Source organism: Anolis carolinensis, chromosome 2 (genome assembly GCF_035594765.1).
Source record: "Anolis carolinensis isolate JA03-04 chromosome 2, rAnoCar3.1.pri, whole genome shotgun sequence".
In the NCBI taxonomy this organism is placed as follows: Eukaryota; Metazoa; Chordata; class Lepidosauria; order Squamata; family Dactyloidae; genus Anolis; species Anolis carolinensis.
Genome location: NC_085842.1, coordinates 267,592,148 through 267,609,321, shown reverse-complemented (window position 1 = coordinate 267,609,321; position 17,174 = coordinate 267,592,148). Strand labels below are relative to the sequence as shown.

The 17,174-nt window shown below is 37.7% G+C and overlaps 1 protein-coding gene across 3 annotated transcripts in view; it reads left to right on the top strand.

Moving 5' to 3' along the window:
- Positions 1-8,833, top strand: part of ythdc2 (YTH N6-methyladenosine RNA binding protein C2) — a 38,700-nt gene extending 29,867 nt beyond the window's left edge. For 2 of the 3 annotated variants that reach the window (XM_062972171.1, XM_062972173.1), the window contains 7 exons: positions 85-377; positions 1,976-2,038; positions 2,835-3,030; positions 4,450-4,653; positions 5,865-6,047; positions 6,549-6,665; positions 7,342-8,833. In XM_062972171.1, the coding sequence (XP_062828241.1) occupies positions 85-377; positions 1,976-2,038; positions 2,835-3,030; positions 4,450-4,653; positions 5,865-6,047; positions 6,549-6,629 (1,020 nt within the window). In that variant the 3' untranslated portion in view covers positions 6,630-6,665; positions 7,342-8,833. The remainder of the gene's footprint in view (positions 1-84; positions 378-1,975; positions 2,039-2,834; positions 3,031-4,449; positions 4,654-5,864; positions 6,048-6,548; positions 6,666-7,341) is intronic. The other variant, XM_062972172.1, reaches the window with a different exon arrangement.
- The last annotated feature ends 8,341 nt before the right edge of the window (positions 8,834-17,174 follow it).

The window sequence follows — 17,174 nt, the reverse complement described above, 5'->3', positions numbered from 1 at the left end:
AGTTACTTGTGTCTGGCCTTTTGGTCCTTAAAAAGACTTTGGTGGCGCATGTGTTTTAGAATAGAAACTGCATTCATTTTACAGGCAGCTAGCCTTCTCCTTCAGCTGAGGCAGAAATGGCACAGTTTATTCCTGCGACGGATGAGAGCTCCTTCAAAGCCCTGGTCTCAAGTGGATGAGGCCACGATACGAGCCATCATCGCAGTGCTGAGCACTGAAGAACAGTCCGCAGGTCTACAGCAGCCTTCAGGAATTGGGCAGAGACCAAGACCAATGTCCTCTGAAGAACTTCCCTTAGCTTCTTCGTGGAGATCAAACACTAGTCGGAAAACCTCCGCAGAAGCAGAGTTTGCTGATGAGGCTTTTAATTCTGAGAGGTTGGTGTCCTGACCTAGAATGACTCACGACCTCAGAACCTGTGTGTGTAATGAAAGGGATGCATCTTAATCCAGTGGGCTATTTCATTAAAAACCAGAATCATGTTTTTTCATGAATTCTCACTTTTTAAAAGTATGAATGGTAAAACCTTTTTGTTACCAAATTGTAATCCATTACACCTTTCATTATTGCCAATATTGTCTTAGATTTATTGGGAGTTGTAATCTAGCATAATCTTGAAAGCTGTGGGAATTCCACTTGTGTTTTTCAAAAGATTTACAGTAGCAAACTATAGATACAGATATGCCTTTATTTTCAGAACCAGTGGTTACTGAAGCAGCAGGTCTGGTCTTATTTGTGCTTGATTCATTTGCCAGTCAGAAAGACAGCTTTTCCTTTTCACATGATGCCTTTCTCTTTTATTCAAGAGTGATTCAAAGTTTCTTACAATAATTACAAAATTGCTGAATAAATACATCTTCACCTGCTGACAACAAAAGAGCAAGGAGGGAGGCAGCTGGACTTTCTTTGGAAAAGTGGTGGGATAGAGAGAAAGTCCTCTCCTGCAGCTTTAAAGCATGGGCTGACTTGCATAAAGCGATTCAGTCATAACTACAGCATCACAGTGTGTACATATAAACTGTGGTTATGACTTAGCAACAGAAATAGATAGAAGTAAGATTTTTCTGGTGCCTGATTTTTTTTTTTGCATTTTCCATTTAAAATATAGCAGGACTATTGAAGTATGTTAGAAAAAGCTGGGAACAGTTGAAATACATTGTATTTTCTTCCAATTTTGTGAGCTTTTCAACAATATTTTTAGCTTGGATGAAACAAAGTACAGTGCTCCAACGCTACTTGGCAGTTTGGTTTTTGCAGACTCGCTGTTTCACGGGCTTTTTTCATAGGGCCTGCCCTCCTTTGCAGGCACAAAAAGGCCCAGGCTGAGGCTCATGGCCTGGCCCGCCCTGTCCTCCTCAGCCGCCCGCAGGCAGCGCCAGTAGGCCCTGCCTGCGCCTCTTCACCTCAGTGAACAAGAAGGAATACAGTACAGTACATTAAAAGAGGAAGAGAGTGAGGGAGGGATGCTATATTTATTAAAATAAATATAATGTCCCTACATCGCGGATTTTCACTTATTGCGGGAGGTCCTGGAACGTAACCCCCGCGATAAGTGAGGGAACACTGTAGTTCAAAATAAGCATTGGCATTAATAATTATATGGGCATAATAAACTTGTATAACTTCTGTTAGAAGTCATATAAGACTTGTAATAATATGCAATCGACTGAGGGTTACTGTTAAAAATTGCATTTTATCAATGTAATTAAATAGTAAATCAGATGTCAATGGAACATATTCAAGACATATATTTAAATAAACATAGACTAGTTGTCATAGAGGTCTTGGAATAGCAAAGCAATTCACATTAACTACAAAAGATATCAATAGCATCAACATATTCCCACACTTTGTTAAAGAAATCACAAACATAAATAAATGATCAGAACAGCGTGATAATATGAAGTTAGTCATAATATGTTTGTAAGTTATTTTTCAAAACAATTTGAAGTTATTTAGCCATTTTCTCTTTCAGAAATCCCCCCAAATCAGCTTTAAGTTATGATATAAATAAAGAGCAGAATAATACAGTATTAAGGTAATGTTCAAGTTTCAAAGCTTTTTACAAGAACAGCTTAACAAAATAAAGATGGGTAGAATTGTTTGTTTTTTATGTAATAAGTGGAAGAGTGTTGCAATGCATCACAACTCACTTTTGTAGAAACATAAAATCACTTCCTTACAAGCTCAACTGGAAAAGATTTATTATCATGAAACAGCCCTCAACAACTTTTATTCATCTCTTTCTTCTGCCCCCACCCCTATATTGTAACCAAGGAGCCCTGCTTATTTTGTTCCTTAGCCCAGTGGTTTCCAAACTGGGTTCCATGGAACCTAGAGTTCTGCGAAAAGCAGCCTAGAGGTTCTTGAAAATCTTGGGGGGGAAAAAACCTTTAAAAATTCTATGCCAGAGTATGATCTTATTGAAATTCAGTGTACCTCTGCTGTAAAACCAAAATTTGAATATCCTTATTTTCAAACCTATCTTCTAGAAAACACCCATGCAATAGGAATAGATGAAAGGGAAAAACTTTGTGTGTTCACAATGTTTAGCAACAGAGTTAGGGTTCTGCAGAAAAATCAGGGACAGAGTTCCATGGGAAAAAAATCTTCTAAAGGGTTCCATGACCAAAAACGTCTGGGAAGCCCTGCTTTAGTTCTATTTCAATACAAATTATCTACCTACAACGTGTGTAAAGTAGGCTCCAGCCTATGAATGTGAAGAACCACTTTAACTTTATAACTATCATCTTCTAGAAAGTTAAAAAAACTTTCTACTCATTGTTAGCTACTAACAATTCATTAAGCACTGTGTTTTGCTTTCAACTTCTAAGAGTCCTCATGAAGTCTGCATCTCCAGCATTTCACCAGCCATTGAAATACAAAGAGAGAAGCGTATTACATCCTAAACGAAGTACAGAGGACAGGTCCGACCAGCAGATTTCACAGATTTCATCATCTGTGAAATCTACTGATAGCAGTAGTTATCCCAGCCCCTGTGCTAGTCCTTCTCCTCCATCATCTGGAAAGGTACAGTATTTGTTGCTTATCTTGTTACAGGCTATTAAAATTGAATGAATTCTTGCTGAAATAATTCATTTATTGGTATATTTCATTTACTCAGGTCATTGTCACGTAGTATTGAACCTCAGGAACTGACAATATTGTGTGAAAATCTGTTTGGTCTTATTCTTTCTTAAGTGGGTTTTTTTGGTTCACTTTTCCTTTGTCCTACTTTGATACAGTAATAATTCATACTTCAATGTTTTTATATAATGTTTATGATTGTATGTTTTTAGCTATGTTGTGCCCTACCTTGAGCCATGAGGAAATAATAATTATAACAAAAATGGGAAGTGTCTGACATGTGATCTAATACAAAAGCCAGCAGAAGGATTTTTTTGCTGTGTACTAATCTTGTTGTGTATGAAATAATAATAATTTAAAATACAAATTTAGTAATTGTAATATCTGATACATTTCTTAAATTGCAAATTTCCATTTGCCAAATAGACATACTCTTGTCTTGGTAGAGGAAAATTTCAAAAAGCTTCATGAGAACCACCACTCCTCTTAATGATCCTCCAGCAACAGCAAGAGTATCCCTCTGGGCAGCTAAACCAGGCAGTCCCAACTGGATCTCTCTCCCCCCCTCCCCCCCCCCCCCCATGAGGGTCTTCCTCCAGGGGCAAACCAAGAATGGGCAACTTGGAAGTCCCTAAACAGACTCAGAAGTGGAGTGGGCAGATCAAAAGACAACTTGGCAAGATGGCACTACCTGGAGGAATCCTCCACCTTGTGTGACTGTGGAGCAGAACAAACAACTCCGCATATGTATGCTTGCCCACAATGTCCTGCCTCATGTATGGAGGAGGAGTTGTTTAAAGCTACGGACAATGTGGTTGCTGTTGCCCGCTTGTGATCTAAAACTATTTAACAGCTTGTGATTCCTTTATCACTTTTAAACTTATTTATTATGCAATGCTTTTGACACGAAATAAAAGCGGAAAATTGGTATAACTTTGTTTAAAGAATATTTGCAATATATATATACAGTAGAGTCTCACTTATCCAACATAAACGGGCCGGCAGAACGTTGGATAAGCGAATATGTTGGATAATAAGGAGGGATTGAGTAAAAGCCTATTAAACATCAAATTAGGTTATGATTTTACAAATTAAGCACAAAAACATGTTTAACAACAAATTTGACAGAAAAAGTAGTTCGATACTCAGTAATGCTATGTAGTAATTACTGTATTTACGAATTTAGCACCAAAATATCACGATATATTGAAAACATTGACTACAAAAATGCGTTGGATAATCCAGAATGTTGGATAAGCGAGTGTTGGATAAGTGAGACTCTACTGTATATATATAGCGTGTTTCATGTTTGAGCATACATAATAAAAGGGTTTCTTAAAACTGTATTTCATGTTTTGATAGGGCTCCAAGTCTCCTTCTCCAAGGCCAAATATGCCAGTTCGGTACTTTATTATGAAAAGCAGCAATCTTAGGAACCTTGAGATTTCACAACAGAAGGGAATTTGGTCTACAACCCCAAGTAATGAGCGAAAACTAAACCGAGCCTTTTGGGAGAGCAGTGTTGTTTATTTGGTGTTTTCTGTTCAAGGGTCAGGACATTTTCAGGTGAGAACTATTCAGGGAAATTAGCCTTAACAGCAGAAAGTGCATCATAATGATAGTAAAATATAACAAGTTCTGATATATCCTCAATGCTGATTTGTTAAATTTCTTTCTTTCTTCACTGAGCTTTGTCTCTTTGAATGTACTTCTGTATTATAACTCCTTAAAAATACAAAGCTATCATGCCAGGAAGAAGGTTTTGGACTTGGCCACACCACACACATAGTGTATGTAACATTCAGTTCAGACTTCATTCAGGTATATGATCTCTCTGCATTCCCCTTCATCTCAAGTCTGTGATAGCACAGCCCTTTGAAGTCAACTGTTGGACCTCATAATTGAGGAAGATCTTTTCACTTACCGAAACAGCAGTAAGTTGCAAAACACTTTCAGCTGCTTTGCTCTGGTCCACTTTGAGGAATTTGGGTTAGTTGATTTTGTGTGGTTTTTATTCCTGGTATGTTTGGCTTCATGAAAACTGAGAGGGAGAAAAGAGCAAGAGAGGGAGGGAGGGAGGGTGGAATGAGTACAGTAGGAAGAAAATGATGATTCTGCCTCCTCACTTTGTGCTTTGTGCTTCCTTGCCACATCTTTGAGCTTCTACCATTTTAAAGTTTATTTTTCTTTTTATTATTCCTTGTGAATATGTATTTATACCTTATTTGTTACTTATAAAGGACATTTTCTTATTTAAAGACATGTAACAAAAATGGGGAGGGGGTTCAGGGGGCCAGAACGGATTAATAGCATTTAAGTGGTTAAAATTTGCTTTAAGATAAAAGCATTTTTAGTTAAGAGCTCAATCACAGAACAAATTAAACTCTTAAGTCAAGGTGTCACTGTACCTCAAATAATACAATTGCAGAAGCTGACTAGTGATAGGACAGTTTTCTCAGTTGGTGTAGTTCTGCATTTCCCAACCCAAGCAATTGTGGGTGATGAAGATAACCTCCCTTTTCAACAATACAAAGTTAATCCCTGCTAAAGAATAGATAAGTCTATTTCTGTACAGTGTCTTGAACTGATCTGTTTATAACAATACACACACACATACAGAAACATACATCAGAATTACTTATTAATAAAACCCCAGTGTGCCCCTGTGGAGGATAATGTTGAAAGATTCATCAAGACACTCTTAGGTGCTATTAATGTAGTGTAAAAGTTCAACTGGGATTTAATTGTATTTTCTGTCTTACTAAAATTTGTTGCAGGGTTTTGCTCGCATGTCTTCAGAGATTGGACGCGAGAAAAGTCAGGATTGGGGCTCTACTGGTTTAGGGGGTGTATTCAAAGTGGAATGGATCCGAAAAGAAAGTCTTCCCTTTCAGTTTGCTCATCATTTACTCAACCCTTGGAATGACAACAAGAAAGTACAAATAAGCCGGGATGGCCAGGTATGCTGGTTTGTACAGACTGCTGACCATAAAGATATAATATGATTAGCACCAGACTTCTTCTTTTATCAGTCTTGATTATCAAGAATATTTTCCTATTGTCAATTTTAAAAAACAATATAGTTTAGAACCTCCAGATCCATGGGGATATCTTCTCAGACATCACACAGATAAGCAAAACTGGATATCAGTTAACCTTTTTTTGAAATGAAGGACTTCTGGTCCGAGAATACATTAGAGTTGGAAAACCTAGACAATGTCTAGAGAAACCATATTGCATTAGAAGTGGAAAAATGAAACCATGGGTACTGTTGCCATGTATATGGGGGCTTCATGTATTCATTTTTATGTAATATTGTCAAGAGAGGCTTTTTCTCAGAGTAAAGAAGAACATGTATCCTGCTTTGCAAGACTATTCCTATTAACGTCTTCCTTATTTATCTTCTTCAAAGCCTATAGCTCTATTATCCTTTATTATTTTTGACTTCCTTTTTTATATAGGAACTGGAACCTCAGGTTGGTGAACAATTGCTACAACTGTGGGACCGTATTCCTTTGGGAGAGAGAAACATGGCTGATTGAAAATACAGTCATTCAGAGTGCTTTCTTTCTTGATGGGTATGTAAGAAAAGTCCCTTGTTTGTTGGACACAAAAAATAGTGTATCTTGGCAAAGTTAGAAGTTGTCTCAAAGTATGCATGACAGTAGAGTTTAAGATATGAAGAGGGAGGAGGAAAAGAAGTTGTTATTCTGAAGGATGGGAAGTGGAGGAAAGAAGAGCAAACCAAGTGAGGACCTTTTTCCAGGGGGAGGGGGGAGCAGGGAAAAGCAGAGGGAACTGTATTGTTCTGTTACCTACCCTCGAGGTCCCATGGCTTTCCATATTTAGGGATGGCGGCCATTCCACATCCTTTCTCCGCCTTTCCCTGCTTCAATTTGTCTGGTTGAGAGTCAGGTAGCACCTGACTCCAGAACACGCAATCTTTCCTCTGTTCTCCTGCCGTGCTGCAGTCGAGTCCCACAGGCAACCACTGGAAGTGACCTTCCGTTATGCGATGGCCTCCATCAGACTCCATTTCGTCAGCACAGAGAAATGGAGTGAAGACTGCGTGGGATGAAGTTCTCTGTGAAACAGAAAGCAGATAGTTACTTTTAAATCTGTCTGTTAAGTCAGCACAGCAGCTTCATCAGAATGCTTTCAGGGGAGAAGCATGAGAAAATTTACCAAAATAAAGGCAGATATTTTTGGTGGTTGGAGGATTGATAGTTTTAACTTTGCCATTGTTCTTCACAGCTGCACCTCATGTGAAATCAACAATCTGCTAAAATCACAACTACGGCTACATAGAAGATATGCCAGAATGAAATAGGTTGACGTGATTCAATGGCCAAATGAAAGATATGCCAGAATGAAATAAGATGAAGGAATTCAATGGTGCTCTTCTAGTACAGACTGGGTTTCATGCTGTGTTTTATGTTGAAAGAAAAAGTACAGGTTGCTCTTATATTCATAAAGTAATCTCTTGACTATTTCACTTTGAAGTGTCAAATGCTAGGGCCCCAAAATAGACTGAAGTCTCCGGCAAACGTGGAATACCATTGTTATTGTAATAAATATGTGGAAGAATCAATCTGCAAGAAATGAGGAAAACTCATCTTCTGAGTAGTATCCTTTTTGAGTACTTTTCAGGGAAAATTAATCCAGGTACATCTTCAGAGTGTGAAGATCACTGAACAGCTTCTATTACTGGATTTACACCAAGTAGATACATTTGTGAGCAGAATATCCTCCCCTCATATTAAATCCATTTCAAGCTAGCACATTGGAAATTTTTGTGAGAAAACTGGCTTTCGGGTATGTATATTTTCATGTCCAGTATAAAGTCACAAAAATTGGCATTGAGTTTTATTTGTTTGTTTGTTTTCTTCTGGTAAACTAGGAATAGAGCCTTTGGTATTGAAAAAACACACACGTTGAAGATTCATTAGGCAGTGACTGCGTCAGAACATTTCCTCCTGCCCAGTACTATCTAGTTGCTTTTTATCCTTTGTGATACGATTTTTCTGAAGAGCTGTCTTTTGTTACCCCCCCCCCCCCCGATAGATGTATACTTTGCCTGTATTGAATCCCTCTCCTGTCATCTTTTAAAGTATGTTGGCTAGTTCAGTAATTCATCAAGAGCAAGGGGGAATATCATATTGAATTGGAACAGAAACAATAGTTTTAGTTTTTAAGTTGCAGTCATTTAATTACTGGGCAGTGATCTAAGATAATAATGTAAAAATTAATATGAGTTACCTCTACAAGCCACAAAGTGACAGTGGGAAATATATTCACAGAACACTACATTAGCATTTAAACAAAGATTCTGACTATGAATTTACTGTCTTCACATTCAGTTGTTGAATATTCCTGACAGTATGTGGTTGAATTGCTCTGTCCTTTCTTTAAGCACTCTTGTTAAATTTTACTGACTAAGATCTAAGTCACTTAATCTGTTTACAAGTTCTGGGTTGGTAGTAAGATAATCTTTATAATAAAGTTGCTTTTTCATCAGTATCTGGTATTTTTTGAAAGAATTTGAAACTGCAGCAGAAGAGCATTCAGAGAATTCTGTATTGATTTCAGATTGTATTTCTACCCTTTGATTGTTAAATTGCATTCATGGCCTGTAGTTTGTATGTAGCAACAGTAACTACATTGTTCTAATTGTTTTGCTGCAGTCATTATGGATAACCACATAGCAATAAACTTTAATGGCAGCTTTGACACTGGTAGAAAGCAACAGGTGCTGTCTTGTATTATTTCCTCTAATTGTTTCCACATTTCAGATTGAGATTTTTTTGGTCTACAAAGGAATGTGAAAAGTGTTTCATCTGTTATGGTTTGGTAGTTTGTACAGTGCAATACAGTCAGCTTTCATTTATTTATTTACAGTATTTATACCCCACCCTTCTCACCCCGAAGGGGACTCAGAGCGGTTTTACTCAGAGCCATATCTATGGCTTCAACCATCTCTAGATAGTTTAAAAAATTCCCAAAGGCAGACCTTGATTTTATATAAGGGACTCCATTTTACTGTGCCATTGTATATAATGGGACTTGAGTATCTACAGCAGTGGTTCTCAACCTGTGAGCTCCCAAGTGTTTTTGCCTACAACTCCCAGAAATCCCAGCCAGTTTACTAGATGTTAGGATTTCTGGGAGTTGAAGGCCAAAACATCTGGGGACCCTCAGGTTGAGAACCACTGGTCTATAGGTTTTGGTATCCACTGGAGGCCATGGAACTAAGCTCCAGCTGATACCAAATGAAAAATTGTTTTAAAATGTAATGCCAATGTGAATTGAGATGTTTCTTTCCACCTCAAAGATGCAACACAACTTCAATAATCCTGTTTGGTGAACTTTATAAGATTTTTAAAATTTATATCCAATCCAGATATATTTAGACATAGATGTATATTAGGATGTTAATGTGAACCAGTCACAAGGAACAGCTAGGAAAGAACTATGTTTATTGTCTTGCCATAGCTGCAACATCATTTTACAGTACAATCCCCATATCTGTAGGGGATACATTCCTGGACTTAGCGGAAACATGGAATTGCATATAATAGCAAACCCTATTGAATTATTTCTGGTAGAAGTATACCATAGAATCATGCTGAAAGAATTAGTAAATGTATGAAGTGAACATATATATTTTTCAGACTTGGTTAAATGGAATTTCAGGTACTATCCCATGGATATGGGGAGTTGTACTGTAAATTATGATTATAGAGACTGGGAGCTTGGATTTACTTTCTGGATAAATCGATTGTGATAATAGAAGTGCTCTGGGTTTACTGGTTTGGGGAAAAACTTCTCCCAGACTCTTCTCTACAGGCTAAAGATTTTAAAAACAAAAAAATCAGCACAGTTCAATGAAAGGAGAAAAAAAAGTTTGAGGACAACTTGATAGTTTTTTATTATGTAGGCAGAAAAAGCAATAGAAACCAAACAGTCTGTTTAATACAAGCTGTTTCTTAATGGAAAAAGGGGCGGGGGTTGACAGCCCTGCTCTTGTCTAATTTAAGGGAGTTAGGGTGTGTGTTTCAACAAATCTTAGGAGACTACATAGCGATATTTTCACCCTCTGATGGAAAGAATTGGTAAAGTGGATTGATGAAGATCCAGCAGCAGCACTATCAACTGAGAAGGCAGCGAAGCAGGTTTTTGATGAAGAGGATTAAGTAGATGCTTCAACATGAAGATCTCCTGGAGATTCTCTGGGGACCTGTTCAAGACATACAAACACACTTTCTGGGAACTCCGGAGACACTCTGGATCTTTTGCAGATTTTCCTTCTCTGTTTATCCTTTGAAGGCTATTTCTTGCTTTGCTCCTTTGCCTCTATTTAACCCATTTCTAACTTGGAGACTGTAACCTGGAGCAGCGGAGAGCCTTCTTGGTAGGGCAAATCATAACCTTCATATGGAGTTTTTTTAAAGGCCCTATGTGTTTCAAATGACAAGTACAAAGCTTATGTTTCTTGTCTGTGAAAAGGGCAGGTGAGAAAGTGACCTCTGACCACCACTCTCTGGGAACTGGTAATGACTCTTAGATGGTCTTGAAAGATTAAAACAATGGAGAACAAAGCCAATTAAGTGTAAACATTTGTCCTCTTTCAAATTCATACAGAATCTGCCAACATCTGGAAATTGTGGAATGGGAAAATGTACCAGCTAGTTAGTTTAGCAGGGTCTCTATTCAGTATATGTAATCTAGACAGTTAAGCACCAAGTGCTCTCCTGAATGCAACCATGAGACAATTTCCTTGTCAGCAGGAGAGAGGTTTTTTTTTTTTTGAAGAAAATCCTATCTTCTAAGATGGCTAGGGATCCAGGATTTTATTCACTACTCCCAGTCTGCCAGCATGTCTCGCAATGCATTCAGATTCTGGCAAGAGGTCTAGCACATCAAAGTCTGGTTGCAATTCATGACTTAGAACAATTGGTGCTCAAATTTTCATGGACAGATTTTTTAAAAAAAGAAACTAGTTTTTATGGTTTTTGATTTGAAAATGGAAACATCCTATTCTTAAATAATTTGCAAGCTGTTCTACATCTGTGGCCAAAACCCTTGAGGGTCCTCATGCAACAAAACGTCTTTGTTTTTCATTCAAGCAAATCATTCTAAAAGTGCCCAAAGCATTAATGCCAGGTGGCAAATCCTCTTAGAAGCAAATCCTCCGTGTATAAGAGGAGAACACTTCTTAATTAGATGCTAAAATATGTTTTCTGTAATGTAGGATACAAATTTCCTTTGTTATAGCTGCATTACACATTTGAAGGAAACCTGTTTGCCTTCATGGACAAATCCATTCACTGCCCTTACCACAGTGGCATCTGTTGTCACTTCTGAAAACCATTTGCTTTTTTATGAATGTTGTCATTGTCCGCCCGCCCCCCCCCCCCCCCAGCCATTATCTTAATTTTGCATGTAGAACAATGTTGTTTTAGGTTTCACAAATATGTTGATAAATTTATTGAACAAGAATTATTTGCTCTTGGGGTTCTAGTATAATTACTGCAGTAAATTGGTCTGATTTGACAGTGAACAAGGAAATACCTGATTTGTATGATATTTTGCAGTAATTGGATGATACGTCTCAGATGAAATGAGTGTCTCAGTCTTGTGTGTGTGATGAAGGTTGCATAGTTTGCTACCAGGCAGTGTAAAGCACGCCATTGTACAAGTTGCACAAAAGTTCATTCAATTGAATGTCACCTGATAGCTATTTACATGACATGGTTGTTGTCAATTGAATTAATTTGCTTATGAAGAAAATCTCAAAAAAATAAAGTCATGAACAGAATCCCTCATGTTGATATTGTGTGCCTTCAAGTTGTTCCTGACTTATTATGACCCTATGGCAAACTGACCTCAGCAAATTTCTGTGAGCAAATGAGTGTGCCTTGTCCAAGATGTCCATGGTTTGGCAGAAATTTGAACCCTGGTCTCCCAGAATCATAGTCCAACACTATACTATACACCATATATTACACTTATTAACTGGACCAGCTAATATGGTCTAGTCTAGAATGAAGAGCTTCTTGGTGATGGTCTGACCATTCTACAGAGAACTAAATCTAAAGGTTTTTTTTAGCAAAACAGCAATGCTGTCATGTCTTCATGATGGTGGTGGAGGCATTTTGGCTCTTGTGACCTGCAAAAGATCATTGTGTTTGCACTAGGTGGTGCTGTTGTATTTTTTTTAAAGATTGGAGAATACAATTTTTGCAAATGTAAAATAGAAGTCCTTTTAAAGCCTGATACCTATTTAGCCTGTTCCCTTGATATGTTTTCTTGAACAAGTGAATTTATAATTATGAACACTCATAGGATAGGTAAAGGTTTCCCCTGACGTTAAGTCCAGTCATGTCCAACACTGGGGGTTGGTGCTCATCTCCATTTCTAAGCCGAAGAGCCGGCATTGTCCATAGACACCTCCAAGGTCATGTGGCCAGCATGACTGCATGGAATGCTGTTACCTTCCCGCCGGAGTGGTACCTATTGATCTACTCACATTGGCATGTTTTCGAACTGCTAGGTTGGCAGAAGCTGGAGCTAACAGCGGGCGCTCACTCTGCTCCCAGGATTTGAACCTGGGACCTTTCGGTCTGCAAGTTCAGCAGCTCGTCGCTTTAACACACTGAGCCACCGGAGGCTCATAGGATAGAGATTATAAAAATGTTTAATTTTAAAAATAAGCAAACAGACACACACTTTGAAAAGTCATTGATTTATAATCAATGAATGTGAGCATATTTAAAGGGTTTTCCCTGACACAAAAGTGACATATTTTCTCTCCTTCCAGTCTGAAGATTCTACAGTGTAGATGCATTCTCAGTTATAGACTGCTTTTGGGCATTGCCTGTCTTTCTATAGGTGTGCTGATGGAATGTGGAAAAGAGACTTATCATAATTGTATGGTGTGACTGTTCTGAAACTACTAGACCTTAAAACATTTTCCGTTCATAACCCCTTTCCACCTTTTCACCTGGCCCCATAAAATTGGCATAAAATTCAAACATGTACTGTATTTGCAAGGTTTGCTAATCAGATCTTTCAGTGCCCAGAAACTGATTCATGCAAGACTGAATATCATAGAGGTCAGTTTTAAGGTTGATCTTTGAAAGTTTCTGGATGATATGTTCCCAGTGTGAACATTTGACTACGACTCTTGAAAGCAGAATTCAAGTCCCCACTTTGCTATGGAAAATCACTGGATGACCTTGTGCAAATTGCATCTCTCAGTCTAAATAAATTTGAACATAGCTGAACAAATATTTCAAAGAACTCCCCATGATAAGTTTACCCTATAGTCTCCATAAGTTGGACATGACTTGAGAATACAATACAACCTTTACTGGATAGAAATAATCCATAAAACCCAGAGAAATGACAAGAACCGCATTGTTTTTGCTCAAGTGAGCTTGATACTGGAGATACAGCTATTAGGCATTACCTGCATGACGGAATCCAACCACAATTAAACCATTCTACTGAGTGTTTTCTTTGCTTGTTCCCACTAACTAATGGGATGTAGAAGTGCTTAGTTGTGGCTAGATAACACTGTTGTTTTCACCACTGTTGCCTGCGGTGAAGATGATGGTGAGAATACATTTGAGAGTCCTATACTGAATAAGACATGAAAGAAATCTAATCAATTACTATTCAAACAAAGGAAATATGGGTAGTAATCACTTCAAAGAGAAAGGAAAGTGTTTAAGGTGCAGAGTCATATAATCATAGAATTGGGGGCTTCATGGGCTATGTAGTTTAATCCCCTGCTCAATGCATGATCTCACCTAAAGCAGGTAGTTACCAAAATGCTTTCAAAAACATCCAGAGAAGGAGATCTCGCTAGCTCTCCAGATAATTTATGCCATTGCTAAACTGCTCTTACAGTCAAGAAGTTCATTCTAATGTTCAGTAAATATCTAATCTCCTGTAATTTCAAACCATTAGACCTAGTCCTATGCTCTGAGGTAGCAGAGAACAGTCCTTCCTTCCATTTTCGTGACTGCCCTTTATGTATTTAGAGTGTAATGATGTTACCCCTGTCTTCACGAAGCTGAACCTGACCAGCTCCTTCATCCTTGTCTCATATGCTCTGTTCTCTTATCATCCATATTGCCTTTCTCTGAACCTGCTCCAACTTATCTGTGCCTTTTCAAAAGTGATGATGATGATGGTGACCACGATGATGATGACGATAACAATAACAATAATAAATTGTATTTGTTACCTTTTTCCAAAGCTTGGGGTACTACATAATTAAAACACACAGGTAAAGTATAATACTATTATGTATCATATGTTATGGACTGGAGTAGAGTGCAATATATGTCTCGATATGATGCCTCGTGAACTTGAATTTATACTGTGATTGTTTGACTGAACTTGTTTATCCTATTAATCTTATATTATTGATGCACTCTTTTGTGTATGTAATTTTAATATGTTGCAAGTCGCTTTGGGTCCTGTGAGGGAGAAAAGCGGGATATAAATTAATAATAATAATGATAATAATAATAATAATAATAATAATAATAATAATAATAATAAATGAATATCTTGAAATGCAGAGAACAACAACTGACACCAGCATGAATAAAATGCGCCATTAAATTCACAGTTTAAAATTGTCTTGGTAGGCCTGCCAGAGGTATCCAAGACGTTCCAACCAGTTGATCCATCTGACAGTATTTATATCTATTTCACATGTGATCAGTTTGCTAATAAAAACCTTATGGGGATTTTATCAAAAGCTTTGTTGAAATGCAGAAAATGACATCCAAATCATTTAGTACCATATACTAAACTGGTGCTGCCTTCATTTCAGTTAAGATCCCGAGATGTCAGTCCTAAGCAGTGATATAGTGGTAAAATATGAAGTGCAAGCATTCATTATGGCAATCTCTATAGAAATGCACTGAAAGAGAGTTCAAAAGTGAACGTGATTTATTTATAGGAGCTGGTAGCTGATCCTTTGCAGTTAAATTCAGAAGAATCATTAGAGTCCAAGGTTGGCTGCTGGAAGATGATGACATAGACCTTGATAATCAGAAGTCTGGGACTTCAATATTGCAAATCCTAGTATCATATTCAGTAATATAAAGTATGCAGCAACCTTGTCACTGCAGCTGCACAGAATTATGGAGTGCATCTTTTCATACTTTCTGGTAGCTGATGGTTAGCAGTGACAATATGCATAGGTAGATGAAGGTCAAGGCCGTTTTTTTCCATGTGGCTGCAACAACAAAGCAATTCTGATTATTTACCTGATAATGGTGAGGCAACAGCCTTAGGACCAGTGGCCAGCATTTAGAAGCTTAAATCAGTGACAAATTTTTAGCACATTGGACAGCTCATTTCCAGTTTTCTGTCGAAGGGGAATGATACAATGTTTGGAAAGGTGGTTCTGTGATTGCTGCATTCTTCTCAAGGGACAAGCAACAGTTGATTTTGATCTGGAGAACAATATGTGTTGCCACTCAAGCTAGCAATGCTCCTCCAGCTGTAGTTTGATAAAGAAAATAGTGGGAAATCCAAACTTGTTATCCTCTACAATGCGCACTGCAATGTATAAGGCGCTTTCAAGGTGAGTTTGGGGTGGGATTTTAGTGTAGTTGGAACAGAATTCAGTCTACATCATTGCAATTAAAGAGAGTTGCAAAGATGTAAGTCTGGTGTGCATCATATTACTTAACAAAAATTGTTTCTATTAAAAACAATGTGAAATTTTTACTTAGCATTTAGTTTACTTTCTGGTTAAATAGACCTAAAACAGAACTTTCCAAAATGCACTATTTTGCAACACAGTAATTTAATTTTACTAGAAGAGATATAGGTACATACTTAAATTGTATGGGGACACAACACACAACATATGTGTGCGTGTGTATACATATATATACACACATACATAATCTATGATTTGTAAGATAATGACATAAATTTTCAATATTTTGGTCATTTCTCATAACGTTCATGTGATACACCTGCACACTGCAGCCGATACACTAACATGTTGCAACACACAGTTTGAAAACTCTACTCTAGAACATCACTTGGAAAATGTGGGCATTTCAAGTACAAATTACCCTGGGCCGGGTGGTGGTAGTGTTGGCGGTATTGGTGGGGAATGGACCATTGGCTACATTTTCTACACTTCGATCTAAAAGTGGAATCTTTCATTTCATTATTCATATTCTTGACCAGCATTTGAAAATAATGAGTAATGCATGAAGTTGCATTTTAAAAGTAACACAAGTGAGAATGACATGAGGTAGAAACACAATGTTCTGAGTTAACTTGAACTGGGCCTTTTAGAGACATTTTGAATGGGTTTTTAAAAGTGTTATACCTTTCCTTTGGAAAATCTTTTAATGAGTAATAGCAATGAACTGCTTTGCATTAAAAGTCCACTGTTATTGTGAAAGAGTAACTTTCCAAGCTCCTGTTAAACCAGTGATTCCCAACATTTTTTGAACAGGGACCATTTTGACCAGGGATCACTTGACCAGGAACTACTTTGAACAAGGATCATTCTTCAACATTAGTACCAAAGGGGTTAGGAATCAGTTTTTGTTCAGCTTTAGATTTGGTTTGGTTATTTAGGGTGCTGATTAAGAAAATTGCATTGGATAGACCACATCAGGTCTATCTAGTTTCTACTACAGAACATATGCCATCCAGTAGTCGCCATCTGCTCACCCGCAGAAAACCATATTTAATAATTTAGAGCTGATGTGGTCTTCCCAATGCAATGTTCTGAATAAGCACCCCAAATGATCCCAGGAACAGGCCTAAAAACAAAGATACCAAGTCCAAAACACCTGGAGGGCCCAAGTTTGCCCATGCCTGCACTAGCTCTTGGGAAACTAGTTTGATCGTGTCGAATTCCACAATATACTTGAGTCAAGCCCTTCAAAACAGGTAGACACAATTTTAATGTGCAGGAGATGCCTTGAGTCCTAGCTATGTTTTGGAGGTCACAAAATACCATACAGTAGAGCCTAGAGTCAAAAATACTTATTCTGTTCTGTTCTGGTAGTACATCTATTATGCCATGTAGT